Source organism: Cnephaeus nilssonii (assembly GCF_951640355.1).
Source record: "Cnephaeus nilssonii genome assembly, chromosome: 13".
Lineage (NCBI taxonomy): Eukaryota > Metazoa > Chordata > Mammalia > Chiroptera > Vespertilionidae > Cnephaeus > Cnephaeus nilssonii.
This window is the reverse complement of record NC_137084.1, coordinates 75,594,134-75,618,214: the sequence shown is the minus strand read 5'-3', so window position 1 is coordinate 75,618,214 and position 24,081 is coordinate 75,594,134. Positions and strand designations below refer to the sequence as shown.

The 24,081-nt window shown below is 53.0% G+C and overlaps 1 protein-coding gene across 1 annotated transcript in view; it reads left to right on the top strand.

Annotated features, from left to right (window-relative positions):
• The window catches only part of TTC12 (tetratricopeptide repeat domain 12), a gene marked incomplete at its 3' end in the record, with an annotated part of 56,670 nt that extends 33,306 nt beyond the window's left edge, over nucleotides 1-23,364 (top strand). Inside the window, exons 8-21 of the mRNA XM_079788480.1 lie at nucleotides 1,383-1,443; nucleotides 1,840-2,028; nucleotides 3,268-3,337; nucleotides 4,244-4,332; nucleotides 8,499-8,667; nucleotides 12,845-12,937; nucleotides 14,383-14,443; nucleotides 15,144-15,281; nucleotides 16,361-16,459; nucleotides 16,866-16,934; nucleotides 19,559-19,660; nucleotides 21,101-21,200; nucleotides 22,122-22,347; nucleotides 23,289-23,364. Coding sequence (XP_079644606.1) covers nucleotides 1,383-1,443; nucleotides 1,840-2,028; nucleotides 3,268-3,337; nucleotides 4,244-4,332; nucleotides 8,499-8,667; nucleotides 12,845-12,937; nucleotides 14,383-14,443; nucleotides 15,144-15,281; nucleotides 16,361-16,459; nucleotides 16,866-16,934; nucleotides 19,559-19,660; nucleotides 21,101-21,200; nucleotides 22,122-22,347; nucleotides 23,289-23,364 — 1,542 coding nt within the window. The remainder of the gene's footprint in view (nucleotides 1-1,382; nucleotides 1,444-1,839; nucleotides 2,029-3,267; nucleotides 3,338-4,243; nucleotides 4,333-8,498; nucleotides 8,668-12,844; nucleotides 12,938-14,382; nucleotides 14,444-15,143; nucleotides 15,282-16,360; nucleotides 16,460-16,865; nucleotides 16,935-19,558; nucleotides 19,661-21,100; nucleotides 21,201-22,121; nucleotides 22,348-23,288) is intronic.
• Between the last annotated feature and the right edge of the window lie 717 nt (nucleotides 23,365-24,081).

The following is a 24,081-nucleotide window of genomic DNA, read 5'->3' as shown; positions in this document are numbered from 1 at the left end:
GTTTTCAGTAAAGGAGTGAAATGATCTGATTCATGTTTTAATGGCTCACTCTGCTCTATTTGAGCTATTAAGTTGAGACTATATTTTGGCATGGTAATAAAGAACAGAACCAGTAATAAAGCTTGTGCAACAAATTATCCAAGTGAGGTGATGATGGCTTGTACCGGCTTGGTGCGGATGGAGGTGATGAGAAGTGATGGGATTCTGGACGTATCGACAGGGAAGCCAGCAGGAATTGCTGACAGATTAGATCTAGGGTTAGAAAGAAGTTGGGTACAGGATCACTGTCCTAGTCCTTTGGGGCTGCTATACCATAGACCAGGTAGCTTAAACCACGGACACTTATTTCTCACAGTCTGGAGTCTAGGAAGTCCAAGATCAAGAGACCGCAGATTTGGTGTCTGTTTCTAGTTCATAGGCAGCCAGAGAGTGAGCGAGCTCTCTGGGGTCTCTTTAGTAAGGACACTAACCTCGTTCTTGAGAGCCCCATCTTCATGACCTAACCACCTCCCACAGGCCCCACCTCCTAAGACATCCCCTTGAGGGTTTAGGTTTGAACATATGAATTTTTAGAGACACAAAACATTTAGCCCATAGCAGTTACCGTGTTTGATGTGTATCCTCTATCCTGCGACACTGTTCTTTACTAACGTGATTTTTCTTCAGTTTATTTCTTAATCCTAATCTTCTAAACAAGCCTTGAGTCTTCAAGAAAGCTCAGAACTGTTTTGTTTTGTTTTTCCTGTGCTTTTTCTCTTGGTACCCTCTGGACAGTTCTTGATATTCCTGAGGACAGTACTGCCCTAAACCCAGCATCATGCCTCATGAACTAGAATCTTCCTTTTGCCAGAAACTTTCTGTCCAACACTTTCCTCAGTGAGGGCCCCTCACTCAAGCTTTCAAGCTGACTGCATATGCCCCGGCTCTTTGCAGCCCTGTTCCTTTAAGCAGGCATCTCTCGTTCCCTGTTCCCAATCTCTGTCTACAATGTCTCCAACTTTGTTTATTTCCTGACTCCCTTGGGCATATCTGACAGGCAGCCTCCTATTCTCGCTCAGTGCAAATATCATATCTAAATTTCGTATTTACCCAGCCAGACATGATCCACAAGGACTTAGGAATGGAAATTTTCCACCACAGGCCATATGACACCACTACTTTTTAAAAATAAATTTTGAAATAATACCCATTGCTTCGTAGACCCAGAGAAGCCTTAAAACATGTCAGATGCATGTTGTGCTCACATGCCTGCCTCTTGTGCTGGGAGCAGGAGGGACCAGAGGAAATAATGAAGCCAAGTCCTGTGATACCCAGTGTCTTTCTTATCATCACCTTTACCCGCTACCCACTTGTCAAGGTCTTGTGTGTGTGTTTTTTTCCAGTCTAGAGAGTGTTTTCAGAAGATCTTAGAAATAAACCCCCAGCTGCAGACACAGGCGAAAGGTGAGAATGTTCCTGCTGATGGCCTGACCTCTGCTCTGGCCCTCGGCTGCCTTCGTGCCTTCTCTATGCGGCTGCAAAGCCCTGCCCTGCCTGCATCCCATCCTCTGTGTTAACAGGCTGCCTGCGCCTCTCTCCTCTGTTCTCCAACTCAGATCTTTGCCTTCCTCCTTTGTACACATCCCCCTTTAGAGCCTTCTAGATAGGAAATTCTCTTTTGCATCCCCAAGATGTTTAAGGTTCTGGGTGCAGACTGTACACTATTCCTAAAATTCTCCTTGCTGAAGATGAGTTTGTTATTTTAATGCATGTGCCTCTCAGCGCCCCATCCTCACAGAGGTCACTCCTGTGTGGTAGCATCGATGCCGGGTTATTTTGTTTTCCTTCTTGTTTTGCTAGATTACCTGGATCAAGTGGATCTTCGGGAGAAGGCAGACCTCCAGGAGAAGGAAGCCCAGCAACTGCTGGACTCGGGAAAGAGCGCAGCCGTGACGACCAGGCATCTCCTGGGGACTCTCTCCAAGCCTGACCAGAGCCCCTTGTTCTACGCGGGGGGCATTGAGATCCTGACGGAGATGATGGAGGACTGTAAGCCAGAGAAGTGTGGCCTCGTGAATGTTGTCGTGTAAAGGGGCAGAGTTTAGAGGTCAGAGACTCCCTTCCTTCCACAAATACTTATCGAAGACCTACAGTAACGTAGGTGGTAAAGGGGGTGCACAAGAAATATTCCCCCACCCCAGCTCCATCCTCTCCTCAGGGCATGCATACACTCAACATATAGTACAACACAAAACACACACAGCATGCCTTTATTTCGTGTACACTTACTGACACTACACACACACAGCATGTACACACAACACATCACACCATGTACTTACATACACATAACATATACTGCATATATTCACCCCTCACACATGCTCCACACTTCCTACACACATCCACACACCCTTTGCATACCCCACACAATACCCCATATACACCCTAACCACCCTGTCTGACCCCACACACCTCCCCCCAACCATAGAGAAATGGGTAACTGGTAAGGTTCACCCCAGTTACACTTAATGGTTGCTTAGGAGCTGTAAACAGTTTCAAAGCCACCATCAGCTCCCTGCTGATGAGCACCACACTGTTCTCTTTCTCCAGTCCCTGTACGCAGCCCTCCCGGTCCCTGTACACAGTGGTCCCGGTCCCTGTACACAGCCCTCCTGGTCCCTGTACGCAGCCGTCCCGGTCACTGTACACAGCCCTCCCGGTCCCTGTACGCAGCCCTCCCGGTCCCTGTACGCAGCCGTCCCGGTCACTGTACACAGCCGTCCCAGTCCCTGTACGCAGCCCTCCCGGCCCCTGTACGCAGCGGTCCTGGTCCCTGTACGCAGCCCTCCCGGTCCCTGTACGCAGCCCTCCCGGTCCCTGTACACAGTGGTCCCGGTCCCTGTACGCAGCCCTCCCGGTCCCTGTACACAGTGGTCCCGGTCACTGTACACAGCCCTCCCGGTCCCTGTACGCAGCCCTCCCGGTCCCTGTACGCAGCCGTCCCGGTCACTGTACACAGCCGTCCCAGTCCCTGTACGCAGCCCTCCCGGCCCCTGTACGCAGCGGTCCTGGTCCCTGTACGCAGCTGTCCCGGTCCCTGTACGCAGCCCTCCCGGTCCCTGTACGCAGCCCTCCCGGTCCCTGTACGCAGTGGTCCTGGTCCCTGTACGCAGCCGTCCCAGTCACTGTATGCAGTGGTCCCAAAGCTCTTCTCAGCAGGCATGGTAACAGCAGGACAGCAGGTGGTTCAGGAATCTGACGTGGGCTTCTCTGACATTGTTTTAGGCACAGAGCGAACTTTATTCAGAACACACAATGGATTCAGTATCATCAGTGGGAATGAAGTCATAAGAAGGTAGGAATGTTTGTAAAGACAGCCAGTGTCAACGCAAGGAAAGACCAGCGTTTCTCATGAAAGCGGACACTGATGACACAGGCAGAGACCTCACTGGATGAGCCCGGCGCAGTCACTGTGGGTGGCCCCCGGCTAGTGCTGAGGTGCTGTGTGCGCCCTGGGGCCAGAGCCACGGGTAGTTTCAGTTATGCCGCAGTGACTGCAGAGAAGGCCCCCAAACTTCCAGGGTTCCTCCAAGCACTTCCGAGTCAGAGAAATGCCCGCGCTGCTGGTTTCCCAGCTGCAAGACTGCTATTCGGTCCCTTCGGGAATTTTGCTGATCATGTCAGGAAATGAGATCAGCTGTGTCTGGCTGCTCCCATTTATAATTTCATCTGAAGAAAGATCCATATGATAGGAGGTTGTTTGCTGAATTTATTTTTATTTTACTTTGTTTTTCAGTTATTCTAGTGTAATCCCTGAGGCTTAGGATGCTACTGTGGGGTGGAGTCGCCAGCACATATTTGCCTGCATGAGGAGGCCCATGTACCCTAAGTCAGCGGTCGCCAAACTTTTGGACCTCACGGACCAACCTTTTGGACCTCCGGTTGGCGACCGCTGCCCTAAGTGGTGTGCTGGCCACCGTGCATAAGTCATATGTGACCTTGGCCCTTGGCTCCTGGCCTAGCACCCTCGCTGCCTCCCCTCCCTGCCCCCAGCGTGCAGCCTGGCCTCCTCAGCCTGCATCCTTGTCTGGAGCTCTCAGCCCAGTGCCTCTCGGTCCTTTGGTCTGGGTGACCTGCAGCTCTGGATTATAGAATCACTTCTCAACCCCATTTTGTAGGCCTGTTGGTGAAATGAAACCAGCTGAAAGGAAGATGAAGACTGAGTTCCAGTTTTGACATTGTTCTCCCTTGTCCATTCCAGGAGCTTTTCCACGGCGGGAAAAGATGCAGCGAAAGAGACCCTGTGTGTGTCTGTCCTCAGGCTCTGGCAAGCCGTGTGCAGGGGGAACGGTAAGCCCCGCCCATCACACCTCATCACCCTTAACACCCATTAACGCAGGAGCTGCGTGGGCAGGCAAGTTCGTTCCCCCAGAGGCCAGGCCCTGGAGATTCGATGTCTGGACCTTCCCTCAGAAAAAAGCACATGGATCAGAATCAAGGCCTGCACCCAGTTATGTGCCCGGCACCCTTGCAGTGCTTCCCCATGGCTGAGGCCACTGTCAGTGTGATGAGTGGTCTCATCACCCGGGCATTCATTCGCCCTGCTCTCTGCAGACTCATGCCCTCTGCCCACGTGTTGGCACTGGAGTGGCCGAACTTGTTCTTTCCTGTCTGCCTAAAAATACTGGGGTTTTTGCTGACCCCGGGACCCAGTTCAGCATCACGACCTTTACAGTCTGCCAGGGCTGACCAGCAACCCCTGAATGACGGATGAACCGATTACTCAGACTGTGCAAGAGAGGGCTAAGGGGCCCCCGGCTTTAGTAGCCAGAGCAGCCTCCATTGCCTGCCTCGTTAGGCCTTTATTGGAATTTTTATCTTTAGATGCAATCAGCAGGGTGAGTAACCTTGGGAGGACACATGTGTTTACATTGTCCTCTAGGCAAGGACATCCAGGTTTTAAGCATAAGGATTCCAGTAAGCACCCGGGGGTCTGCACATGCACAGACTTGTTTGGAAAGGCCAAGGAATAAATGCCGCCTTCGACACTCCCCTGTCTCCCCTAAGTCGGAATTCTGATAACCAGGGCAGGCAGCCTTCCACATGCTCCCCTTTTCTCAGAATGTCCTCCTTACAACTTTCCAACCAAGTCTCTGTGCTCCCCAATGGTCATCTGCCACATCTGGTGACACTGATCAGTGTGCAATAGCAGGACAGTAATGTGTGAGGAGCTCCCTGGCCTTCCTGACTCAGCTTTTTACATAGCAGCATCTTCTGGGGTTTAATAAGTCTTTATAGAATCTGATCACTTTTGTGACCTCAATGTAAATAAAAAATTGAACCATGTCCATTATTTCTTAAAAGATTGTATTTTTATAGGAAAAGATCTGACCTTGGACATAGGTAAACTCTGAAACTTAGAATAACGGTAGCTGTGTCCCCTTTCCACAGGCTCCTGTGAGGAGCCAGCAAAAGAGCGTGTGCATGTAGTTTGTAAACTGGGAAGTGCTGAATATGAGATCATGTAATTTTTTCTTGATTTATTAGAGTGGAGGAATCATAGATTCTAGAAAACTAGAGAATCAGGGGCCTCTTTCCCGAAGGACATTATACTCAAACTCATGTCATGATTGAGGCGCCCTGCTGCTCACTAGGGTGGGGTCCCCTGCTGCTCTCTAGGGTGGGGTCCCCTGCTGCTCACTAGGGTGGGGTCCCCTGCTGCTCTCTAGGGTGGGGTCCCCTGCTGCTCTCTAGGGTGGGGTCCCCTGGTGCTCTCTAGGTTGGGGCGCCCTGCTGCTCTCTAGGTTGGGGCGCCCTGCTCCTCTCTAGGTTGGGGTGCCCTGCTGCTCTCTAGGGTGGGGTCCCCTGCTCCTCTCTAGGTTGGGGCGCCCTGCTGCTCTCTAGGTTGGGGCGCCCTGCTGCTCTCTAGGTTGGGGTCCCCTGCTGCTCTCTAGGTTGGGGTCCCCTGCTGCTCTCTAGGTTGGGGTGCCCTGCTGCTCTCTAGGGTGGGGTGCCCTGCTCCTCTCTAGGTTGGGGTGCCCTGCTGCTCTCTAGGGTGGGGTGCCCTGCTCCTCTCTAGGTTGGGGTGCCCTGCTGCTCTCTAGGGTGGGGTGCCCTGCTCCTCTCTAGGTTGGGGTGCCCTGCTCCTCTCTAGGTTGGGGTGCCCTGCTGCTCTCTAGGGTGAGGTCCCCTGCTGCTCTCTAGGTTGGGGCGCCCTGCTCCTCTCTAGGTTGGGGTGCCCTGCTGCTCTCTAGGGTGAGGTCCCCTGCTGCTCTCTAGGTTGGGGTGCCCTGCTGCTCTCTAGGGTGGGGTGCCCTGCTCCTCTCTAGGTTGGGGTGCCCTGCTGCTCTCTAGGGTGGGGTGCCCTGCTGCTCTCTAGGGTGGGGTGCCCTGCTGCTCTCTAGGGTGGGGTGCCCTTCTGCTCTCTAGGGTGGGGTCCCCTGCTGCTCTCTAGGTTGGGGTCCCCTGCTGCTCTCTAGGTTGGGGTCCCCTGCTGCTCTCTAGGTTGGGGTCCCCTGCTCCTCTCTAGCTTGGGGTCCCCTGCTGCTCACTAGGTTGGGGTGCCCTTCTGCTCTCTAGGTTGGGGTCCCCTGCTGCTCTCTAGGTTGGGGTGCCCTGCTGCTCTCTAGGTTGGGGCGCCCTGCTGCTCTCTAGGTTGGGGTCCCCTGCTGCTCTCTAGGGTGGGGTCCCCTGCTGCTCTCTAGGGTGGGGTGCCCTGCTGCTCTCTAGGGTGAGGTCCCCTGCTGCTCTCTAGGTTGGGGCGCCCTGCTGCTCTCTAGGTTGGGGTGCCCTGCTGCTCTCTAGGTTGGGGTCCCCTGCTGCTCTCTAGGGTGGGGTCCCCTGCTGCTCTCTAGGTTGGGGTGCCCTGTTGCTCTCTAGGTTGGGGTGCCCTGCTGCTCTCTAGGTTGGGGTGCCCTGCTGCTCTCTAGGTTGGGGCGCCCTGCTGCTCTCTAGGTTGGGGCGCCCTGCTGCTCTCTAGGTTGGGGCGCCCTGCTGCTCACTAGGTTGAGGTCCCCTGCTGCTCTCTAGGTTGGGGTGCCCTGCTGCTCTCTAGGTTGGGGCGCCCTGCTGCTCACTAGGTTGGGGTGCCCTGCTGCTCTCTAAGGTGGGGTCCCCTGCTGCTCTCTAGGGTGAGGTCCCCTGCTGCTCTCTAGGGTGAGGTCCCCTGCTGCTCTCTAGGGTGGGGTCCCCTGCTGCTCTCTAGGGTGAGGTCCCCTGCTGCTCTCTAGGGTGAGGTCCCCTGCTGCTCACTAGGTTGGGGTGCCCTGCTGCTCTCTAGGGTGGGGTCCCCTGCTGCTCTCTAGGGTGAGGTCCCCTGCTGCTCTCTAGGGTGAGGTCCCCTGCTGCTCTCTAGGGTGGGGTCCCCTGCTGCTCTCTAGGGTGGGGTCCCCTGCTGCTCTCTAGGGTGAGGTCCCCTGCTGCTCACTAGGTGACCCACCAGCCCATGGTAGAGGTTTTGCAAAGCCCACTCAGAGAGAGGTGAGGCAGGGCTGGGTGACGTTGGGGGACCCTCTGACCTATGCAATCCAATGTCCTCAGCCAGCATCCTTCTCTGCTTCTGAGAACCTTGGTGTCACATTTTCTTTAACATCTGAAATATAGCGTCAGACACAGCCTTGTGATGTAAGTGCTCTATCACAGATCAATGACATCTCGGTGTATCCAACTCATTAAATGCCAAGCAGGTTTTTAGAGGGATAAGGGACTGCTTACAGGCCAGGACATGGGCCTGTGTGTGCATGTTGCCGAGTGGGAGGGAGGAGCCAGGTGTGGGGTGGGTCACGCTGGGAGCAGGATTCATGCAGGGGTGCAGAGCACGCCTTTCGGTGCGGGCTTACCGGAGGAGTACATGAGATGGGGTCTTTCTTTTTCAGCTCCTCTCCTTCTGTTGTTCTCAGTGAGCTCCTTTTCCAGTATAAGGAAAAATACACGAGCTGGACAAACTGGTCTGTTTCAGCGCTTAGCCTCATCCTCCACCTGCAGCCCTGGTGCCCTCAAATTCACACGCCTGGTTAGACCCAGCGAGAGGGGAAGCCCCAGGGCCACTGCCTGGATTGGCTTCTCGTGCGGGGAGGGGGCACGCTGTACTCATGAGCGTTCTCATAGGACAGCCTAGTTTTCCCGCAAGGACTCTGGCCATTATATGAAGAAGGTCTAAAGACATTCCACAGTTCAGCTGCTTTCTTCCCCTATCCTTACATTTCCAGATGACATACCAAGTAGCCTTTGACAAGAATGATACTAATGTATGTGTGCCAGTCCCCGCTGTAAGCGCCATCACGTAGTAACTCACTTAACCCTCTGTTAGGTCTGCCGCCTCCCTCAGTTCGCTGATGAGGAAGCAGTGTCTCAGGAGTTACTAGATCGGCTGAGGCCGTTCACCTGGTCATTGAGACCAGCAGTCTGCTTCCACTTCACTATCCCACCTCTCAGACGAGTGGAGAAGAATTGGAGGTGGGGACAGAACCGTAATCGCTGTCCGCGGTGCACAAGGCGAATGCTCCTGTGTTTTGCAGAGGAAAACGAGCGCCAGCTCGTGATGCACCCTGGCTCAGCCAGGCTGCTGCCCTCCCTCTTGGCCTCCGGGGTCCTGCCCGTCCGGCAGCAGAGCCTGGCCCTGCTGCTGCAGCTCGCCCAGACGAAGAACGGCCGGAGCCTGGTCATCAGCCACCTGGACCTGACCCGGTAAGGAAGATCCCCAGCGTCTCAGAGCATCACCTGCTCAGTGAAGGCAGCCCGCCTCCCTCTCACATCTCTGACAGGAGAGGTGCCATCAGACTTTTCCTCAATCTGCAGTCATTTCCTTAATCCATTCATCACATGTTCTCTTTGGTTCTGGTCTCTGCATAAATGTAGCTATAGTAATCGTAAGCTTTTCTCCCCTAAGCTATCTTTGAATTGCTTGGGTTTCGATTTGAATTTTTCCAGTGTCTTGGAGAGTGGCATTTATGATCATCCCGGGAGTCTGTCTGCTCTCTTTAAATAGCCAAGAAGCCTTAGCTTATTACCGCAATGCCTGCTGCTCTCATTAACGCCCACCCCGACTAGACCAGACAGAGAGGAAAGTGCTCTCTGCAGTGAAACGGGATGGTTTGCAGCAGGCCAGGGCTGCATGCAGGCCCCGTGGCCTCGCAGAGAGGGCTCACGGCACATTCCTCCCACAGCGCTTTTCCCTAGGGATACGGTGCATTGAAGGAGCAAGTGGTCAGTGACAGGAACTAGGAGGGCCAGTGCCACTTTGTGGAAAGAGCTAGGTTTTAGGCGCCAGCAGTCATGAGCCCAAACCCTTGCTTGCCTCTGTCTACTTATGTGACCCAGGAAAGTTACTTAGTCTTGATGAGCCTGGTGTCTCCCCTGCTTCACAGACTTATGGCGAAGCCTAAGCGTGGTGATGTGTGGATGCCAGCTAAACATTTTCTGTTGCATTTGACAGAACACGTGACCAAGAGAAGCTGGTCTTCTTTGCTCACGTAACAGCGGAGGCCAGAGGTGGCATTGGCTGGTGGAGTGGCTTCAAGATGTCAGAGTCCAGGTCTCTGTCCTTCTCTTGACCCTTCCCTCAAGGTCACACAGGCTGCTGCCACTCCACGCATCACCTCCCCCTTTAGGACAGCTTAGCACCAGCCGGTCTGTCCCTTTTATCAAGAGAACCAACTGCTTCTGTTTCTCTTCGGTCACGTGCCACCTGTGATTGGAAAATGGTTCCGGCTTCCACAGTAGAGGCAGGCAGGGTAGAAGGCGATGGCAGGGTTTCCGTGGGGTTCGCCAGCAAACAGCGTCAACCACAGGGAGGAAAGCAGCCAGTTTCATGCCTGACACGTGATGCGGACTCAACAATAACTTGATACTCATTTGCTCTCTCAAAGGCCCATGCTCAGGTCCTAAACGGATGCGAAAGTGCATTTACTGTGCATTCGATCATTTTCTGATGTGTGGTGCATCTCCAGGGACAGCTGCCAGCAAAGCAGAAAGGGCCAAGAGTAAAGGAGATGAGGAGGGGTGGGAGGGGCAGCTGCTCTCTTCCGTCCAGTGAGGATGTGCACTCTCACCCTGCGAGAAGCCTCATTGTTCATGGCTCCTGGGGCTAAAAGCAAGATGATCTTAGGCTGCCGGCTCAGCTCCTCCTCTGTGCTGCTCAGGTTCATCAGCATTCCTCTTCAAGAGCGAAGAGAACAGATTTCAATTGGTGAAGGAAGAATAGGAACTAACTGTAAAATAAGTGATTTGTGACAGAGGAACACTGAATTCACTCCCGGGGACATGGGGGAGTTGCAGAAATTGAAGTTACCTGGGGTGTTGTCAACTATCCAGCCCAGTCCCCCCCACCCCGACCCAGCACCGGTGTCCCCTTGGGGGCATCCTGGCACATGCATGGTGTGCATGCTGCCCTCCAGGGAAGGTTCCAGCGTTTTGTCAGTTTGATTGGGATGGGCACTATCACAGCTAACGGACTAGGGTCTTTCCCGAGCTAACGAAAGGATGTGGCTCTCACCTCCCACAGGATGTTCTGTTGATGAAAAATTACCTCCTTTCACTGAACACAAACTGCCTGCCCCATTCTGGCCTGGGACAATGCTGCTCCCGATACTGAAGCCTCGGTCAGTCTATCGAAGCCAACAGAACACGTCATTTCTCCCACTTTCTAGGGCATGAAGGAGCCTGGTCTTTTCCAAGTTAAGCATCCTGGTTTCCCTCTGGACTTGACTTCCCGACCCTGCCCACACAAGCCGCTGAGTAAACGCAGTAGCACAGATGTGGGTGCTGGAGCTCACCTTCCTCTCAGACCCCACCCGATGGGCTCCTTTCTGCACTTTCTTCCCGTCACTGCCCATTTGGTCCTATCGATGTTACCTTCCTGGCCTCCTCCTACCGCTTGGTTTTTTCCTTCTTGGTTTCCTTTTGAGCCCACTTTATGCTGTCACCTTCCAAGTCAAGGACCCCAGGACCCTACCCTTGGCCCTCCTCTCACCCACGCCCTTAATTATCACCCATACATCGCTCTCTCTTAAAAGTGCTGGAAGAAAACCCCCTCTGCCCCTGGGCGTCTCCATCTCAGCACCAGGGGTATCACAGACTTAATCATTCAGAAGTGGTTTTGCAAACCAGACCCTCGGCCTGCGTTTTCTCTCTTCAGAGGTGGCATTTCCATCCCCCCAGCTGCCTAGGCCAGCATCCCGAGGGCTCCCTGGATGGCTCCCCACATCTGTAAGATGGTGGTGTATTGTCAGTCCTACCTCCTCAGCATCTCCTGCTTTCATTTCCTCTGGCTCCCTCCCAGCATCCCTCTCCAGCCACTCCTCCTCGGTCACTGCGAACACCTCTCTTCTCTACTGTACATCTTGTTCGGCCTCTGCCTTGGTTCAGTCTTAACTTTAGTCTTGATAATCCATTTTCCCCCAATGGACTCCCTGCCTCTTATACTACCTGCCCCAATCCAGCCTCCACCATGATACCAAAGGGATTTGTCTAACGTGCACATCTGTCCTGTTAGTTTCCCACTGAAAATGCCAGCCTATAAGACTAGTTCTCCAGCTGCTGAGAAGTATGGTGCCCTGGAATCACCTGGGGACTTGGTTTAAATGCAGCCTCCTTCCACTGGACTGAGGTGGGCTCAAGAATCTGCCTCCCCCCACACACCACTACCAAGAAAGTCCTCTACTCACCACACTGGGGACACCTAGTCCTGCAGGGCAGAGTGCAGGCTTTCCAGCAGGCCACAGAAGGCCGCCGTGACAGGCTGGCCCCGTCCAGGTCTCTGGCCTCGCCTTTCCTGTCCTCTCCCCACACCCTCAGCACGCGCTGTGAGGAACTTCTGGCAGTCCCCAGGTGTGCCCTGCTCTCCGTTGCCTCATCATCTCTGTGAATGCTGTGTGCTGTGCCGGGAATGCTCTGCTCCCCGTGTGCCTGGCACTGGCTTGCAAGCTCCTTGGACAGTGCCCAGCAGGTGCTGACTGAATGAACAAAGGGACAAAAAGCCAGCACTACACTTTCAAGTGATAGCTGACATATCAGCTGCTCCTTGCAGCCTTCTTCATCGCCATCCTCCCACACCTCCCACCAGGTGGACTCCGTGCCCACTTTACATGAGTTTGTTTCTCTCATATCACCCAGGTGCTTAGTACTGCCCTCCCCGTACTGAGCACAGCACTGAGCGCACTGTGGGTGCTTAGTATGGGCCTGCTGGTTGCACAAGTGGCTCCTATTTTGTCCTGGGCTGGTCAGTCTGTTAGGGCAGCCTGAGGTTGCAATAGCTTTTTTTGGCAACTCCACTGGACTATTTGCTCATAGTGGGTTTGCAGTTACCTAGTAACCCTTAAATCTTGTTCATATGAGCCAGTTATAAACCAGGTCTACCAATTCTGTTACTTATGCAGAATTTCCAGCTCTAAGTGGAGGAGTTTGACTTTAACTGTATTAAATTTTGTCTGATATATTCAGCAGCCTGTCAAAATCTTGTGAAGTCTTTATTCCATCCCCCACCTTATTAGGGGGCCCTCCTACTTTAGTCATTAGCAGATTAGTGAGCATGCCATTTAGATGTCATTTATGTGATTGAACTTGGCCGAGCCAGAGTCACATGGCAGAAGCCCCAGCAATCCCTTCCTGTCATCGTCTGATAATCAGTGAACTTGGGTTAAAACTGTTCAACCCTGGGACTGCACATGGGGAGGAAGAGCCACTCTGCAGGAGAGTCTGTGTCACTGGGTGGGCCAGAGCTGGGCTTCCTAGGGGGCGTGGCAGGACACTCCAGCTACCTCCCCTGCATGCTGGCTCCTTCCTGGCCTCCTTGCAAGGTGTCCTTGTTGGAAATGCTGTCAGTTGGAGGACAGCCCACTCTGAGGTTGTACTGGTTTTTTTGCAGATTGTTGGAAGCCCTGGTGTCATTTCTGGACTTCTCAGATGAGAGGGCCACCTCAGCCATGGGACTGCTCACAGACTTGGCGCTGGAAGAAAGGTAACATTGATTGACAGAAGTTGACATCTCTCCTTCAACTGTTGCTGACTCTCTGATGGTTTAGAAAGTGCAGCATACAGTGAGGCTGGCCAGTGGGCATTGCAAGGCTCACTGAGTCAGAGGGCTGATGCCTTCCCAGGCCGTGGTCAGCACGCCTGTTCCAGCCCCTCGGGGCAGGGGACCCAGTCCTCAGCGGGGTTGGAAGCAGTAACGTACTTAAAACACAATAGACAAGCTTACTGTGTGTTGGAGAAGCTTCTTCCCCTTAATCAGCACCCAATGGGAACTGCCTAGCAAATGTGAACTGAATAGATGTGAGCGAGAGAGAGAGTGCACAGTAAAATGGAGCCTCCTCTTGGGTTGCCAGTGGCATTATGGGTAACCATTCCCACCCACCCCACCCCACCCCCGCCGCCTTTTTTTTTTTTTTTTTTGCTTAGCTACTGGGGAATTCAGTAAGGGTCTTACATTTTTCATAATTCTTAAGTGTTGTTTTCTTTTTCAGTGTCTCTTGTTTGTTTAATTTCCTCACCACCTTTAGAACATCATGCTTAGAAATGACCACGAGAGAGTGCTTCTTTGCTCCTGGACAGGCTCTTAGCACAGGCTGGGGACTCAGTAGCTGCTCTGGCCTGTGGAGATGTGTGTATAGCATGTGGATACATGTGTAGCATGTAGGGATGTGTGTAGTATGTGGATATGTATATAACATGTGGAGACATGTAGCACATGGAAATGTGTTTGTAATATGGAGATATGCGCAGCATGTGGAGATGTGTGTAGCATATGGGGATGTGTAGCATGTGGAGGTGTGTAACATGTGAAGACATGTGTATCATGTGAAGATATGTGTAGAGGTTTGTAGCACGTAGAGGTATGTAGCATGTGGAGACATGTGTGTCGTGTGCAGAGGCGCATGTAGCATGTGGAAACATGTATGTAGCATGTAGAAGCAGTGCACACCATGTGGAGCCATGTGTAGCATGTGGAGGCGTATGTAGCATGTGGAGACATGTGTAGCACGTGGAGACATGTGTAGCATGTGGAGACACATGTGTAGCTGGGATTCCTTGTGGCTGTGCCGAGGAACCATGCTTGCACTGCACTTCCTGTTTGCACAGCACGCAGCGCAGACTCGGAGCGAGGGGAGGGCAGGATGGTGGGAGGTCGGTTTGGCAAAGCCTAGGGATTCCAGAAATTTCTGCATAAGTGCTGCCATCTGAGACCTGATGTTTAACATCAAAGGCAATTCTTCAGACTTAGAGAAATGAAAGCCGCATCATATACCTGGGGTATTCTCTTCTGTTTCCGAATGAGTCATCCAGGCACATGGCAAACACAGGGGCCCAGAGTTTGTGTCTATTCACCCCCTCACCTGAGACTCTGCATTTCTCTTATAGCTTGTACAATGTGGAGCTAAATCACGGCTAGTGTTCTCCCTACAGATTCCAAGTCTGGTTCCGGGCCAACCTCTCAGGTGTTCTCCCGGCTCTCAGAGGCGTGCTGGTGAGCAAGTCTTCATTTCATCATCTCTGACTCTCAGGGGCGTGAGCCGTTTAAACACAGTCACACTCCAGAGCGCCTGTTGACTCTCAGGTTCAGGAATCGTTTATTCACAGCTGGAATTTACACAGTTCTTATTAAAACAGCCCTAGCTGGGCCAGGTGGAGAGGGCACATGCAGGCTCATCGCGGGGGAGGAAGAGCTGGACTGATGAACCTGAGCCCTCTCTCCACCTTCACCTCTGCGTCTTGGGTGAAGGTGGAGAGAGGGCTCAGGTTCATCAGTCCCCTGTGATCCTAAGTCTGGTCATGAGGACTGTGTGCAACCCTGAATGAAAGTTGTCCTGGTCAGAGGGCGAGTGTGGAGATCTGAGCTGAGGAGCAAGGTGGTGGAGGAGTTCGAGGAGAGCATGCTGGGACTAGACCTGTCCCTGGGGAGCCACGTCTCAGGGGACTTGAGCATGTCTACAGCCCAGTCTCTTAGACGTGGAAGTGGAAGCTCTGCTGTCCAGGCTGGTTGCAGGCCACGTGCTTTGGGGTTAACCCATGTGCCTCCACCCTGTTGCCAGTATGACCCCATTGGTGCTGGTGTGATGCTGCACTCTGGTTCCCGGCATTTTGGTGCATGAGGGGTGCCCCTGGGGATGATGCTGGCATCATCTGCCTGCTCTCTGCACATTTGCTTTCTCTTGATTCTCTTGTAGAAGAGAGACCCCAAGGAAGTCAACACCTCAGCTCTCAGCCAGTGTGTTGCCATCATGGGAAACCTCAGTGCTGACGCTGCCACCGGAAGACAGATGTCTGCCTCTGAGGAATTTGGGGATGCTTGCTTGGGCCTCATGGTATTTTAGCTTTTCTCCTTAAAGCTGGTCTTCTATCTGCTTTGGGGGTGTTGGCTTCTTCTTCATTATCTAGATTTTCTAAAAATTCTGTTTGAGAGTGCTGGAGCCAGTAGCTTCTTCCTTCTGTGACCACAGATTTTATGGGCGGCTGACCTCAGCGAGCCTCCACATCATGTCTCATTCACCCTGGAGAGGCTTGTAGGGTTTGCTGGCGGAGTTGGCTTGGCCACCCATTTGAGCAGCTCAGTCTTCAGTGTAAACACAGGACCAGGTTGAACCAGGGTCACATGGCAGAGGCACAAGAGACTCCTTGGGAGTGTCCCATACTAACACTAACTCATAGACTGGTCTCTAATCTTCCAACATCACGTAGGTTCATGACATTGGCAATGTAGGGAGTTTAAGTAATGCTGAGACAATTGCCAAGGGGAAGATGACTTTAAAAGCTACAAGGCAGCCCTGGATGGTGTGGCTCAGTTGGTTGGAGCATAGTGCCATACACCAAAAGGTGGCAGGTTTGATCCCCAGTTGGGGTGTATACAGGAGGCATCAGATTGATGTGTCTCTCTCCCTCTCCTTCTCCTCCTTCCTCTCCCTTTCCCTTCCTCTCTAAAATCAACTAAATATAGAAATATATATATATATATATATATATATATATATATATATATATATAAAGCCTAAGCAACTGTCATGACCGGTTGACCGAATGACCAGTCAACTGGTCGCTATGATGTGCACTGACCACCAGGGGGCAGATGTTCAACACAGGAGCTGCCCCCTGGTGGTCAGTGTGCTCCCACAACCAACCTCCCACAGCCGGCCACCCTCCTGCAGTCCCTTCCACTGCAGCCAGCCAGCCCTGATCAGCCCTGATCGCTGGCTAGGCCGAGGGACCCCACCCATGCACAAATTCATGCACCAGGCCTCTAGTATATACATATACATATACATATACATATACATATACATATACATGGGTATATACACACGTGTGTGTGTGTGTGTGTGTGTGTGTGTGTGTGTGTTTAAAGCTGCATGACAGAAAAGTTATAGGTTACCTTGTTTTGTTTCCAAAGGCCAGGTGTGAGGAGGAAGTAGACTTGTCCAGAGACGTCATATATGCCCTCCTGGGACTCATGATGAACTTGTGTCTTCAGTCCCCCTTTGTCTCTGAGGTGCAGTATTCTTTTCTCCCTACCTCAAACCCTGGGACAACCTAAACACATTCTGTTGCATAGAACCATTCTCATGTTCGCCAAGAGCTAGAAGCCCCTAGAGCCAGCACAGGCAGTGGGAGTGGGAAATGCTGAGGGACACTCTCTCTGCTTCATGGAGGGATGGATGAGTCACTCGGTCAGGTGCTCATTCAGAAAACAGAGTGTGCAGGATGCACATGCTGCTAGGTCCTGCATTTACAGTCAGATAAATGTGGTTCCTGCCCTCAGGGTTTGTGCCCTGTAGTGAGGGAATGTGGCGGTGAACAGGAGGGTGGTCAGCTCCCATCAGGGCTTGGAGGGAGCTCTATCGAAGACTCTGATGACCAGAGCATTCACAGCCCCTTCTCCGTCCCCATGGCTGCAGGTCTGGGCCGCGGAGGTGAGCAGGAGGTGCATGTCGCTACTGAACAGCCAGGATGGAGGAGTCCTGACAGTAAGATTGGGAGAGCCAGAACAGCATCCTTTGTTCTCCTTCGTGTTGTTTTCATGTCGGTGCATCTTACCCTTTCAAAGGCATCACACCGTTGAGATTCTGCCAGCTCTGAGGGATGAGGAGGGCACACTCCTCAGAATGGTGCCCATAATCACACAATCCTCAGACTTGCCTTCAGCTTCATGGGGTTTAGTGACCACTGCCCAGCACCCATCTGTGGAGCCCCCTAGAGTCCATGAGCCCTTTGGTGTCTGCTCTGGAACTTATCTGATTTGTCCTATTTCAAGATATCCTTGTGCAAATGGAATGGGCCATGCAATTTTGTGTAGAATCTCTTTTCCATGATCAACAAAACCAAACCCATGTTTTCAATCCAGTGATCCCAGAGGCGGTTTAAGCATAGTGGCCTTAGCCGCCTTGGAGGTATATGCTGGAATGGCTTTTAAACTCCGTTTCCATTTGAATAAGAAAACCGAGAAGGCGGGTGGTGAGCGCAGTGTGTCAGGGGATACTGATGTGGTTCAAGAGGTATTTGCCAGCATCCCAGGATGTGTTATAAATGCACATTAGGAATTATCCCAACTTTCCTATTAGGGCCCCAAAGCCTAGAAAAGTCCCTGGGGTCACATTCAGGGCATCCTGGAAAGCCAGCCCTTAAAAGGTCATGGACTGGGGGCCGGTTCCAGGGTGGGGGTGAAGGTTCTGAGTAGACCCAGAGCATCCTGTTTGGAGCTAGCATGCCCACACTGTCCTGAGGTCAGTCCCGGCATTGTGGGGGAGGGTTTCTAACCTGGGCTCCAGGAACAACGCCTGGTAGGTCTGCAGTTCCTCGGCACCCCTGCAATTGTGTAGACAATTCTGCGTGTATGCGCATTTTCATGGGTGGGGGGCAGCACAACTTCCATCAGATCCTCAGAAAGCATCCACGACCCCAAAGTGGTGAACACCATTGTTCTTGAGTAGTTGAGGCTTTTCTGGATGGTCTAAATCAGGGGTGGGGAACCTTTTCTCTGCCGAGGGCCATTTGGATATCTATAACATCATTCTTGGGCCATACAAAATTATCAACTTAAAAATCGGCCTTCTATCTTTGGTCAGACATTTAATTAACTCACCCCTAATGCCTTGGCAGGACCAGACAACATGATTCTGTGGGCCTTCCACAGCCCGCGGGCCGTATATTCCCCACCTCTAGTCTAAACCTAAAGCGAGGCCAGCACTAGCTTTATGCTAACCATTCAGGACTCTCTTGGCCAGACTGTCCCAGGGCTCTGCATGTGCCACAGTTGGGTGCTGGCGGCGTGTTGAGTGAGGCAGCAGCTCCAGCAGGAGAATCGGTCCTTCCTTTGGGTGCTCTCTACTGTCTTGAGCCTGGAAAGAGATCTGTGCTGTCAGCTGTGGAGACATTCCAGCCCCCGGGGGAAGCCGACAGGGAAGCAAGACTGATGACGTGCTAACACATAGTCTATGCCTTCTCCCTCTAAGACCTCTTAAAACGACACTGCAGGCATTGGGGGGAAGTAGAAACCCACATCAACAAAGTGAACAGGCAAGAGGACACCAGTAGGTCAGGAGAGGGCAGAGCTGGAGAAACCTCGGTGTAGAGCACAGACTGAGGGGCACACCGCTGGGAAGGGACCCTGGAGAAGATGGCAACTTCAAAATGCCAGGTGCATCAGGGCTGCAGTGAGAGCCTAGGGGACTGCACTTGGCAGCCCCCGTCTGTCCCCCGGGCACAGAATCCGAGCACGTTTCTTCAGAGGCACTGGGAGACCGGAGAAGACGTGTGTGCTGTCTAGTATCTGGGGGTGCCACATGCCACCTGCTCACCAGCTTCCCATAAACACAGCAGACCCAAACATAGTGTATTATCTTTTTCGTAAGTGTGATCGGCAGCTACGGGTCCCCAGACATTTCAGGAAGGCCATACACATAAATAGAAAAACCACAACAAACAGAAAAATTGACCAGAAAAACAAACAAACAAACAGAGATGGTGTAGGACAGTGGTCGGCAAACTCATTAGTCAACAGAGCGGCAAAACTGTGGCTTGCGAGCCACATGTGGCTCGTGAGCCGCAGTTTGCCAACCACTCGTGTAGGAAATAGGAAAAAAGTAGTAGCTATTATTTGTATCCTCAGAAAAATTCAAAGTAATATTATAGTCAAATTGTAGTAATAGCTTGCTATTTTAAAGAATTAGAACTGGAAGTCTCCCAGAAAATAGAACAAAAAGACAGATTCAGAACAGATAACGGAAAAGCTAAAAGACCCAGAGGGTCAGTCCAGGAAGGCTGCCCTGGCCCTGGTACCAGCACCGCGGAGTGGCCAGGGCTGACGGAAGGTGAACTGGTGGCCTGTATGGAGCAGAAATGAGCTGAGCCATGATGCGCCAGGGCCAATGTTCGCAGCCCTTTGAATGTACTACCTGGCAGCTGTATTAAAAACAACAGTGCTTGCTACTTGGCCATTACATATTTTTTAAATCAATTTGCAATTTTAAAATCAAGGTGCAAATTTTGCTTCCAATATCAATGGTTGTTTTACCTCCCCCTTGTTTACTTGTGAAGGTCTTCAGCATATCTGAAAAGAACTTTGTTACCCTTCACTTTCTGCTTCCCCCAGAGAGCTGCTGGCGTCCTCAGCCGCACCCTCCCTTCCTCCCTGAAAATCGTCGAGGAGGCCCTAAGAGCAGGAGTGGTGAAGAAAATGATTAAGTTCCTGAAGGTAAAATACCGTCATTGCTTACAACCTCTGGAATTTCCAGGAGCATCTTATTTTATTGGGGGAACAGAAGTGAGGTGCCGCTATTTCACCCCTGCTAGATTTTAAACTTGAATGGAGTTCTCTTCTGCATGTCCACCCAGACTGTGCTCTGAACATCAACAAAAGATTGGTGAATAAATAAGTGAGTTGTTCCCCAGCTGGGTGGCTCAGTTAGAGCATCATCCAGATATGCTAAGGGTGTGGGTTCCATCTCTGTTCCGGCCACACACAAGAATCAACCAATGAATGCAGAAATGGGGGGGGGGGGGCGACAAATTCTCTCTCTCCCCCTCCCTCCTCGTGTTCCTCTAAATAAGTAAGTAAATAAATTAAATAAGTAAACTGTCCATTAGATATACATAGAAACTGTGTGTCCAAGCCTGTCTTAGACATGCCTGGCCTCTGTCCTGGAAAACGATGGTCTGAGTAACTCACCCCAAGGTTTCTCAGCCTCTTATTCTGCTCACATTTTCCCACTCACGACGCTTTATCCAGTTGTCGGGAGGACATTGGATGTAACTCCACTATGAGATGCGTGGGGTGCAGTTACAGAAGGATGTAAAAAAGGATGTTCAAATCTCCCTTGTGATATGAGTGCAGTGAATCTAATCACATAGGTACAATAGGTAACCAGACTCACCGGGATGGTGAGGGGCTTACGCAGCTGCCATCTCTGGATCCCACCCATGGTAGGTATGCCCAGGAGGATCACCCACCTATGTTAGTGTGGTGACCCCATGGGAGACTTATTCATAAAACTCCGGGCTTACAGGGCCAGAAAGCATGCTTGCTTAGGGGGAGGAGGGTGCTGCGCTGGGTCAGGGACAGTATTGAGAGGGCAGGACAGGGTAGTCTGAGTTTTGGCTGCCACTTGCATGATGACTGTCATTCACTCTAGACAACTCTTGCAAACCTGCCAGAGGCTGCCGGTTGCATGCACACACGTGGTATTATGCATGCATATACGCACCGTGTGTTAGGTTATGATTTGACAGTTGTCACCTCGTAAAATGATGTAGGTCCCTGAGGTTCTCTGTGCAGGCCTGGCAGCCTTGGAAAGTCAGCCCTCGTTCTCAAATCCTGCAGTGAACGGTCCTTCCCTCCCTTTTTGGTAGATCTGTCCGTCGACAGTGTCATTCTCTTCCCAGCACTCTCACAAAGCCTTGCCAGGCGATTCCTCAGGTGTACGTGCCAGGCCTACACTCCCTGGTGTGGGCTGTGCTGGAGGGGTGAGTGCCACTCCCTCCGCAGGGCCACGCTCCTCAGGAAGTGTGCCCGTTCTCAGCGGGCCTCTCTCTTAGACGTTAGGACGCCACGAGCAAGTCACAGCTGCTCACTGTGGTTTCTGCCAAGAACAGTCGCAGGATTGATGGTATTTTTCTAATTTCATTCGCAATCTAGGCGGGAGGCCAGACTGCCTCGCGTTATGCCATGAAGACCCTGGCCATCTGCACTAACAGTTTCCACGAAGCACGAGAGGAAGTGATAAGACTGGACAAGAGTAAGTGATGCTTTCAGTAAGCGGAGCCCACACCCAGAGGTTAGTCCTCCTTGAAGCTGCAAAGGGAACCGCAGGTGAGCAGAGAGGAGGGTCTTAGTGGAAAGCGCTACCTCCCCGGCCTCCAGCTGTGTTTACACTGTCAGATGTCATCTCACCTCCAGCTCGGAGAGCGTTTAATTAGCCTTGGGCTGCACACAGGTAGCGGGCCCAGGCTTCGGATTCAGGCAACGGGGCTGAAGCGGGGAGCTGCCACCTCCTGCCAAGTTAAATCGAAGTGGTTTCTAAAGCATTCTGCTTAGACCGACCTACCTAACATGGGTTCTCCTCTTTCACCAGGGCAGAGGGTTCACCTTTTAGTGAGCAAGGAAAGTAACCGGAGTCCGAGCCTGGCATTGCTCTAGTAACTGAGGTCGGCTGCAGTCATTGGTAGCAGGGTTCCCAGGCCAGGCAGCCTGCTGATGTTCTCCTTGCCCCGCCCCTGGAATGTGCCAGGAGGGGACTGCCTGGGGCCCCTCCCTGCAGGCAGGAACCTTTCTTCTGGGCCCTAGTGCTTGCCCTGCAGCCAGGATGCAGGCCGGTGGCCTGCCACTAGGGCTGTCAGGTGGAGAGTAGAGGTGAAGGCTGGGGACTTTAGAGAAGACAGCCCTGCGTGCCTGCCTCGCAGCATTCACCCACACCCATCAGTGTTGCGCCAGACGCTGCCCAGGGCCTCTGAGGTACGTCAGAGACCCAGCAAGGAGCCGGTGGCACACAATACGTTTTTGCTAAATGCGGGAGTGGCATGCCCTTTCTCAGAGCTTCTGGGCACCTCGGTGTCCACTGGCACCTCCTCTCGCCTTTCATCCCTCTGCCAGCCTGCTGATGTTCTCCTTGCCCCTGCTTGGCATTTGGAGGGACCGATGCGTGTTCTCCTCCCTGCAGAGTTCAGTGTTCTGATGACGCTGCTCGGCTCGGAGGATGAGATTCTGGTGGGCAACGCCGCCCTCTGCCTGGGGAACTGCATGGAGGTGCCGCAGGTGGCGTCCTCCCTGCTGAAGACGGACATCGTGCAAGTCCTGTTAAAGCTCGCAGCCCGCGATGTGCGGGAGAGGGCTGTGCCGCTGAACGCAGGGATCGCTCTGGGGAAGCTGTGCACTGCCGAGCCCAGGTGTGCAGGAGCGGGAGGCGTGCGGGGAGGGGGGGGGAGGGGCTCTGCCCCGGGAGCCCTGGCTGACAGGGTTGGGCCCTAGTAGCTGCCTCTTGGAGGAAGCCTTCCCTGAGGGAACTGGGGGCCCCTCAGGCTCCACCCAGAGAGGGAAGACTTTTATCTGACAGGGATTTGCTTCCTGCCATTGTCCTCTCTGCATTCCACTCCCTCACTCTCCATCCTCCTCTGCTATTTCTACTCCTCCTTCCTCTCCCTTTCACCATCTCTCCTCTCTCCCTCCTCTCCCCTCTACTTTTCCAAAAAAGTTAGACCTCCCACCTCATTCTTGTTTGCCCAGTGCCCATAGAGTTCTCCTGCTAGAGCAAACCAAAAGGAGACGTGACAAGCCAGGGCAAGACAGCTTTGCTCTAACCACATCCACTGCTCCTGTTTAGCTCACACTGGTTCTGCTCTGATGCGTTTAAACACCTAGTCATTCACGCTCCCAGCAGGTGCAACCATGGGTGCATTCCAGAGCCCCGGCATAGAGGGGGTGCCTTCCTTGGCAGGGAGGGTGTCTGGCCTGCCTGGCTCCATCCTTGGCAGCCTCCCACCTCTGACTCCTCCTCTGTGGAATGAGAGGGTTGTCCTGTATGGCATCTAAGGTCCTTTCAAGTCCTGTCTGGTTGTTCAAACGGGAGGAATGGGTAAAGTCTTTGTTCCACAGAAAGCACGGCATGTTAGCTAGCGTGAGCCCAAAGTTCCCGAGAGCAAGGTGCCGTCGGATCAGCCTGTCACACCTGCCACTCAGCGGGAGTGTTGGCAGTGTCTGCGGGCCTCCCTGAGGGCTCCAGGGCCCCAGCCTCCGCCCCTGGCCACCTTCCCGCCAGGGCTAGTGAGGGGGCAGCCTGGGCTCAGCAGTCCGCACGCAGGTCCTGGAGCTTGTGTTCTGATTGCGACAGGTTTGCTGCTCAGCTGAGAGAGCTTCATGGGCTAGAAATTCTCAACTCTACCGTGAAGCACATCCAGGATTCTTGAGGCACGTGGTGTCTGTGCAAACGCAGGACTGCACGTTCTGGGTTGCTCCTGGTTAATAAAATCCTAAAGTAGCCATTCCAGAACCAAATGCTGGCTTTCCGAGTCCGTGCCTGTTGGTTTTCATTGGTAGCAGGAGAGTGGGCGTGAGGCCAGCTGCCGCGGCAGGAACTGCCTGCCTGCCCAGGGGCCCCTTCTGTGGAGGCTGGGCTCTAGCAAGCGAAACGCCAGGCATCTTGTAAGTGATGGTTCTAGATAGGAGCCCTGTTCTGCCAGCCTCCCCCTCCCCCTCGGTCTGCATTCCGCTGGCAGCATGCTAGGAACACCAGGTCTGCTCTCCGGCTGTGGGACACCAGCCAGCTGCAGGCACCACATGGCGGCAGCTTCCCGCGGCCTGGCCTGGCCCACATGCTCTTGAACTCTGGGGCCAGGGGTGGGAAGAGGAGTTCTCCACAACCAGGGGGACGTTCCTGGAAGTGCCACCTGGTGCCCTCCAGTCCGACTAGTGCCACTGTGCTCACCCCATCCTGTGTGTCACTAGCTCTCACAGATGCAGACATTCATTTCCCTAATCCACCTGCACTCTCACCCCTGCCCAGAAGCCCCTGCTCCCCTGCCTCTGCCCTAGGTCCACTCTCAAACGGCTGGGGCCACCTCTGCACCCCAAGCCCCTAAGTGAAAAGTCCAGTAAGTGACACGACTCTTCCACTTCTCAGTACA